Below are 8,990 nucleotides of genomic sequence, written 5' to 3'. Positions count from 1 at the left end.
GACTTGTGTTCATTGCTACTTGTTTGGATTCCAGGGAGCAGATCTGACCAGAGTCTATCATGGTCAGTATTTAATTAAAGTTTGCTTCAAGATTGGCTCCAAATTATGGTACTTGTTTTTTTTCTTAATCTCAGTATTAACAACACATCTATGATTTCTTTTACAACTTCAATTTTAAGTATTAAATTCAATGTCCTTTTTGAAAAATTCAAAGCACTTTCAAATATTACCTGTATGCTTTCACCCCATTTCTCTGTCCCCTTTTCTCTCCCCCTCATGCACATTGAATTAAGGAAAGTGTTGCTGCACACATTTGGTGAAAAGAATGACAAAAAATTGTCTTATACACACAACTTATACTTGTTGAAGAAATCATGTTATGATTCAATATGAGTTTTACTCCTATTAAGGTAATAATGCTGGCATTTGATGAACTCAGTTCTCCCTTACAGCTTTACCCAATATGTATTGTTAATCAGTCAAAAGCAAAAAGTAATAAAATATTTAATATATTCACCAAAGGTTGTAATTTAATATTGTTCTCACAATCATACATTGAAATAAAATGAACATGCCTCGAATGAGATAGCTTTTTCACGTGGATTAATTTCATGTGACTTAACTTTCTTCAGTTAGAATATTTTCAACATTTGTTATTCTAATTAGTGTTTATTGTGCAAATCATCATACTGTTCTGCCTTATCTTCCAGATTAGACATTTTTAAACCACATCCTGTTTATGGAGTAACAACCCCAAATTGTGTTGGGTGTGTTATGAATTATTAGACAAGCTTTATTTCAAAAAATTTTATATTTAAAATTTTGATGTACAAATTTTCTTACAGGTTTTTCTTATGTGCTTTAAAATGAGTGTCTTTACTGTGACTCAGAATAACAAATGTTATGGCCATCTGGTGTTGTATGAACTCTTCAGTCACAGTGCTCAGTCCTGCCTGCAGTTCAAGCATCCCTTAAGGTTATTGCCACAATGAGAGATCTATTGCACTTTTAAAGTGCAGTATATGTTTCACCAATAGTTGACTGTTTCCTTCTTGGCCCAGTCACTCTTAAGATCTCTGTGGCATTTGTTAGATGGTTCCCTCATGAATTCCAAGTCCATAATTTTCTTTGAGAAGCAAATCTGTTTATTCTTGCTGCTTTGGCCTTTCTTTAGCTATTGCCTTGTCTTGACCCAAAACTCCTTTGTTAGTGCCCTCCTCAGGGCGGCCTTCACATCCTTGTTCCTCAAAGTATAGATGAATGGGTTGAGGGTAGGTGTGACAATGCCGTAGAACAGAGCCATGATCTTGCCCCTGTCATGAGAATAGCTTGAGGGAGGCTGAACATACATACTGATAGCTGTAAAGTAGAAGAGGAAGACCACTACCAAATGTGAAGCACAGGTATTAAAGGCCTTCCAGCGACTCTCAGCAGAACGGAGTTTCAGCACTGCCTGAGCAATGAACACATAGGTGCCCAGGATGAGGCTGAGAGGCACCAAGAGCAGTAAAGCTCCAAGAACGTTAAGCTCAGCTTCATTCACAGTTGTGTCAATGCAAGCTAGCTTCAAAAGGGCTGGAACTTCACAGAAGAAATGGTCTATTACTCTCTGTCCACACCTTGGGCTACCACAGTGAGGGTGGACTGCACAAGAGAGTTTGCAAATCCACTAATCCAGGTCCCTGTGGCCATATGGATGCACCGTTTCTGGTTCATGATGATAGGATAGTGAAGGGGCTTGCAAATGGCAGCAAAGCGGTCAAAGGCCATGATGGCCAGAAGGATGCATTCAGTTGAGCCCAAGGCCAAGAAAATATAAAGCTGGGCCACACAGCCACCATAGCTAATGGTCTTTTCAGGCCCTCTAAGATTGACCAACATCTGAGGGACAGTGCTTGTAGTATAGCAGAGGTCCAGAAGAGAAAGGTTAGAGACAAAAAAGTACATGGGGCTGTCAAGCTGGGGGTCTAGGCGAGAAACCAGGATAATGGAGATATTACCAAATAAGGCAAAGATGTAGGCCACCAGAAAAATTACAAAGAGAGGTGTCTCCAGCCAAGGCCGGTCAGAAAATCCCAATAAGATGAAGTCATCTACAGAGCTCTGATTGTTGATCCACATATTACTATTAACAAGTAAAATTCTAGCTTTAACCTGTAAATACCTAATTTCAGAGATGGTCACCACTCAGCTAAGAGGAAACAATGGAAAATTAGAAGTAATACAGAGATGAGATGCCCGTTTTCTCTCTGTATAATATTGCCTTGGCATGGTTGTAGTATTGAAAGAACAGCAGTATACCTGGGGAATGTGGCTTAATTAATGGCTGGTTAATTCAGGTTAGCTATTTTCTGGATTTTGTTATATTTTCTTTTAAAATGCATCCTCAGTAATACCATTGGCTCAACATGATGTGGGCGTTTATTAGCGACAGCATAGAATAGATTAACACAAATTTGGGGAAGACAGAGTTCCTCCAAACCACTTGAACAATGTAGCAAAGGCAGAGTGCAGTGGGTCTGTGTCTGTGTTTTAGGACGACACATCCATCTTTCTCACAATGAGAATAAGACCAAGAATCTCATGAGACCTGGAACATTTCATAAAACCTGGGTGATAAGAAGATGTCATGCCAGGACTTCTTTTGTTCTTTCCAAGTTCTCCGGCCCATCCTATGGTGAGATAAAAAGCATCATAGAACAAAGCAGAACGTTTAAGAACCTTCTTAAAATTTCAGGCCTAAGATATTTGTAGATTGTGAACATGCTGTTTAAAAATATCTCTATAAAAGACTTTTCATCTTAGAGAAACACCAGAGTTTCAAATGTTTAAATCCTTGTACAATTCTGTATCTACTTGTAATTGCTCAGTGTTATCAGCACACACAAATGTACACATTTCCCTTCAGCCTTCTTTATTCTGAAATATGACTCACTAGTTCTACTATGTCTACTACCCCAGCTGCCCTGAAATCCTTTAATCTCCTCTCATAAGCTTTCACCCGTGAATACCCACATTCATATACAAATATATATACACACAATATACACATGCTTAAATTCATTTTTGTTTAAATCCCAATATTTGTATAAGTTTGCCCTTTGTTCAAATCCCAGGCTTTCTGCTTACTAACTGTGATTTTGAGTGTCAGTTTTATGCTTCAATATTCTTCTTTAAAACAAGCATAGAAGCACTTATATAGGTAAGTATATTAAGCAATATAATGTAACTTGTAAACCTACCCCAGTTTCAGTTCTATGTCAATTAACTATGGATTCTTTATTTACATGGTAGAAGTTAAAAATAGTGTGTTTGCTTTATTTTGTACCTACAAACACTGTATTATAGAAATTAACAGATATCTATTAGGATGTAGTAAAACTGATATGACTGATAAATCAGTTTCAGATTCATTGACTATTATTCTGACACCTTTTTGTCCCACCCTATTATTACAATGAGACAATGAAAATCTTAAAGGCTTTCTTTAGCCGGGCCTATTTTCTAAGTCTGTGCTATTGCTCTGGTGGTAGAATGAACGACAGTGATGAATGATAGGGAGAGAGTATTTCTACAGCCAGACCTCTATCTCTACCTATAAATCAAGTGTGATAGCATACCCCTGTAATCTCATCCTTTTGGAGGCAGAAGCAGAAGAATTGCAAGCTTGAAGCCTGCCTGGCCTCTCTATTGCATAATCAGGTCTAAAGAAATATCCCTATACATAGTAGCATTTCCCTACAGGGTAGTGGGCATATTCATACTACTTTTTTTTTTTTTTGATTTGGTTTTTTTGAGACAGGGTTTCTCTGTATAGCCCTGGCTGTCCTGGAACTCACTCTGTTGACCAGGCTGGCCTCGAACTCAGAAATCCGCCTGCCTCTGCCTCCCAGAGTGCTGGGATTACAGGCATGTGCCATCACCGCCCGGCTCTTGTCTTTAATCTTAATGAGTTCCTTTGATATTTTATCTCATCTGTTTCCAGAAAAACGTTTTACTTTTTCATTCCATGCCTGAGGCATAATAAAAAATATTATGTATGTATCCTTCTACCTCTAATTATATAAATTACTGTCATTAACCAATAAATATATTTATTTTACTTGGTAAGAATCAGTGGGCTTTGAGTGTATTACTTCATAACTTTTAGGGATTCCATTAGTTAAAACAAATCAAAGTACTTGGATATAAACTCTGTATTGCTTTTACAACCATTGAAAATTGAAATTCATCTATTTTGTAATTAAAGACAACCAGCTGTACCATTTGTATATGATGTAAGTTGGAATGTAAACGATAGCAACAATATTAATAACTTACATAGTGAAATTGCTCCAGAAATTTCCAGATGCCTATGACCATCTATGGAAAATTAAGTTGATTACTGAGACTTCTACCTTATAGAGTTTGTTCACTTTCACCACACTAATTCAAGTCCTCACTTCAAATTTGGTCCATATAATTCCACTCTTTTTCCACTTCTCACTCAGGGACTGTGTTTTAGAAGTAGTGTTTCAGAAACATCTTAATTTCTTGTATTATATTCCCAAGGAGATGGGACAGGCAGCATTTCCTGTAGAGCAGAAGATTATTTTGAGAATAGAGATTTATTTGGAATGAAGAAAAACATTTATTTTTCTTTGTATTCATGACCCAAATTTTGCCTTGAGAACAAATGAAGTTTTTTCTTGGGTTGCAGATTCGGTCATGGATGGTATTCAGCATTCACATAACTTCTGTATGATTAGAATCTCTAAAATGCCTACTGTAGAGTATTACCTTTGTCCAGTGTGGATGAGTGCTTTGTGAAGAAGTCTGCATTCACAATATCATTTCTGGGTTTCTGAAAATTTCATACTATTTTTCGAAGCTGTAAAAGCCAAGATTCTTTCACTGTGTTTTACAGTGATTATTACATTATTTTCCCACCATTTCTCTCCAAATAAGTACAGGCTATTATTTCTGTTTATAAATGCTATTGAGTTTCTGAGATAAGCATGGGCTGTTTCCAATAATTTCAAATTATATAATTATAATTTATAATAACTGTGATTTTAATATTGTATAATATATATAATACATATGTAATATATAATCCTATATATTTTATATAATTATAAAATATACATATATATTTTATAATTATATAAATATATAATTTATGTAATACATGATATATTATACATATTATATATTCTGCATAATATATGTATATTATAAACATAAAATGTTACTTATAATTATATAATATATAATTATATATTATATAATATTTTATTTTTAGTAAAATATACTGCTTATTGTTTTGAAATATGTTAGAATCTAGGATCACAATTAATGTATTTTTTCAGAGATTTTAAGTAAAATGCATACAACCACATTTTGTGGGAGAGATTTTCTCCTTGCCAATGTGAGATCCACATATATTTAATATATTAATAAAGCATTTAATATAAATATTTAATATATGATACATTATATGTAATATACAGCATATATAATATTACATAATTATATATTGTATAAAAATAAAATTTATTATAAGTGTAATAAATTAATAACAGTAGTCCACAGTATAGTTTTTATATATGGATTACAGCACATTTCTACAGTTTTAAGTACTTGATACACTCCTAAATATTAAATATTTATAGGAATATAGAAGAAAAATGAATAATGATAAAAGACCAATTCTTAAATCATAAGGTAGAATTGAGAGAAGAAAATGGAGAAGAAGGAACAGAGAGTGGGAGGGAAAGAATCATATGAGGACTATACTGCTGTTGCACTGACTCACAGAAGATGCTTAAGTCAGTATTTGTCAGGCAGAAGCACAGAAGGTAGAACAAAATTATAATGAGGGAGACAGTTAAGACTAACTAAGGTAATCCAGTTGATTTGCCTTGAAAGGACTATGGGGAAGGGGAGTGGTTGCCTTATTGATATATAAGATAATTATGGTGTTTAGGGAAACTTAATTTAGAAATAAAAATATGCTGTGGTTCCTGTGAAAGGAGGAATTAAATATGCAAGATGTATCTAATTGGTATCATAAAAAAAGTGTGAAAAGGAATGGAAGGTCATGAGGTTGGAATCTGATGTTAGGTCTTAAGGCAGGTAGCTAACCATCTCAGATGTTTAAATTGTTCTATGCTCCTCACTTTCTACACTGGCTCAGATATATGCTAACAAGCTAAATTTACTTAGATATTGCTATCTTTTTAACTTCCTGACTTGGTTATTAGATGCCCTTATTTTTAATTGTCAAATTTAAACAGCTTCGAAGTTATTGATATGTTTGGGCTTTCAGTACTAGGTAGATTTGTACACATATAAAATAATTCTCTATTTTAACACCCACAAACACTGAAATGCAGAAAAGTCAATCTGGAAAGTGCTAAAAAGTTTATCTACAGATATTAAATGAAGATACAAGGGTCGGAATGTAAATAGCATTAGCAGTGATGTATATTTTCATGGCCTCCTAACAAAACTGTATGAGAAGGATCTGTGGATACTATAATGCACATACACACACACACACACACAATGTATATACATAATATATATGTATTATGTGTATACATATATGTATATTATATATATATATAATCTTCACATATATATTATACTTTTCATGTCCATACCTGATTGGTTCTTACAATAAGCCTCTAAATAAGTATTATCATCGGTTTTTCAATTGAAGAGAAGAAACAAGTATAAAGAGAATATATCCAGCCCTTGCTCAAGTTTGTGCATGTAAATTCAAAATCAAAGATCGAATAATGTTAGGTTTCAAATCCTGCATTTAATTTCCGCTCACATTAGCTTTTCATAAATACTACATTCTAGAAGTGTTTTCCCTTGGAAATGGGCCCTACAACATTCATGACGGAATTTCTGTATATGCATGTCCCTCTTTGTGTGTGTGTGTGTGTGTGTGTGTGTGTGCGCGCGCGTGTGTGTGTGTAGCATAACTAGGAATAGAAGCCAGGTTCTTGTATGTGCTAGACATTTACTGCACCCCTGAGCTACATCTTTAATCTTTATATTTGTTTCTGTGAGACAAGGTCTGAGGAAGTTGCCTAAGCTGTTCTTTGTTACAGACCGTTCGTCTGCTTAGGGATATCCAGGGTCCTCTGGTCCAGGAAGGCACAGGTCCGGCTGAGATGACAGTCAGCACAAACCACGCACACACAGAGGCGGTTTGAACTGAATGTATTTTGGGGCCATAAGGCAAGGATTTTTATACAGGAAGAGTTGGTATTACCATTTCAAAAGATGTAGCCAGTGGGGCAGGCACAATTATCATAGCCATTTGGTACAAGGAAATGCAACATCAGGAACAAAGTTTCTCAAGAAACAGATACAGAGGATCAATTTACAGATGCCATCAAACTTCCTGATTAGAATACAGAGTCACTCATAGTTTACAGTAAACCTTCAAAGAGTTTTGAAGTTTCTTATACACCTGGGTCTTAACAAGTTCTTGTGAGAAATCCTTATCTAACATTTAGCCTTCTATCTTGTGAAACAAAACTTCCTGACTAAATTAATGCTCTCAGTACGGAGTGCCCTAGCCATCCTCATATACATACGCACAGTCATAAAAACCTACATGTGGTTGGAAGGTAGTAATTATGTAAACAACTATGAGGCAAGGCATTGCAACTCTGAAAAGAGGGTTTGGCTGGTCAGTGTGTTGACTTCAAAGACCGGATTATCAGCCAGGCCTTAGGAATCCCGGTGAAGAGAGAAAAGGAAAGGAAGAAGTCAGGGCAAACTGCTACTTGGGAACTAAGGGCTCATCTTAAATAGCCAGAAAGTAAGAGAGTACAGTAAATTGCCAGGTGAGATTATTAGCTTCCACAGCTTCCAGAGAGCTCCGTTCTTCCCAGGAGGCATTTCTTTTCTGCCTCTGTCTGTAAAATTCCATTTTTACAGACATCACTGGGCCACCGTGGCAGTTCTTGAACTCATTTTAGTCTAAGCAAGCCACCACTTATGACCTTAACACTACCAAAATAATATAAATAGCTATGCAGGTTAAATCTTGAATTTTATTTCAAAATATGATACAGATTTTATAGGTTTGTGAAAATCAAGCACTTACTTGTATTAAATTAGAGTAGCTGTCCTCTATGTTTCTATCCATTTACATTGTTTATTCAAATATATTTTGGGATAAGTTTCTGTAATATTTTGCCTTAATTCTTTGTGGAATTTCTTCAAGATACTAATGTCTTTAAGAAGACATCTTGAAAGGACCTTTTATTTCCATTAGTCACAAGTATAATCATCAAAATCTTGTTTTACATTTATTTTGATTATCTCATAGCAGGAAGATATACTCCTACTCTTGCAATTATTGTTTTGTATATCCTTCTAACTTGGTAAGCAAAATCTATAACTTTCTGCCCATTTGTCTATACTTCTAATTAATTAGTTAATTAATTCACTTTATCTCCCAAGACCAGGCTCCCTCCCCTCCCAGTCACCCCTCTTACAGCTCCTCACATTCTCTCCTCCCTTCTTCCTGTGAGTACTGGAAGCCTCCCCATAACACCCTTGTCCCTCCCACCACACATTAGTTACTGCAATACTAGGCACATGTTCACTGGCCAAAAATGACAGCCCAGTTAGGAGAACTGGATCCTCAGGCAGGCAACAAATTCAGGGACAGATCCTGCTCTAGTTATTGGGGGAACCCACAGGAAGACCAACCTAAACCTGGGGAGGACCCGAGGTCACCTTTTTGTTTGGTGGTCCAGTTTTTGAGAGCCCCCAAGGATCTAGGTTAGTTGACTCTTTTTGTCTAATTATTGAGTCCCTATTCTCTCTGAGTCCCTCAACCCTTTCTATAATTCTTCCAGAAGACTTCCCCATCTCCATTTACTGTGGGACTCTGCGTGTGTTTTATCCCGCAGCTGGGTGGAGACTCTCAGAAGACAATTATACTAAGATGCTGTCAGCAAGCATAACAGAGTGTC

At 35.8% G+C, this 8,990-nt stretch overlaps 1 protein-coding gene across 1 annotated transcript; it reads right to left on the bottom strand.

Annotated features, from left to right (window-relative positions):
• Positions 1-1,174: 1,174 nt before the first annotated feature.
• LOC127669698 (olfactory receptor 2B2-like) lies at positions 1,175-2,121 on the bottom strand. The gene is given in 2 exon segments (XM_052163877.1): positions 1,175-1,626; positions 1,629-2,121. Coding segments are annotated over 2 exon segments (945 nt in total).
• Between the last annotated feature and the right edge of the window lie 6,869 nt (positions 2,122-8,990).

The sequence above is a fragment of the Apodemus sylvaticus genome, chromosome 19, assembly GCF_947179515.1.
Source record: "Apodemus sylvaticus chromosome 19, mApoSyl1.1, whole genome shotgun sequence".
Taxonomy (NCBI): Eukaryota; Metazoa; Chordata; class Mammalia; order Rodentia; family Muridae; genus Apodemus; species Apodemus sylvaticus.
The sequence above is the reverse complement of the archived record's forward strand: the minus strand, read 5'-3'. Positions and strand labels throughout refer to the sequence as shown.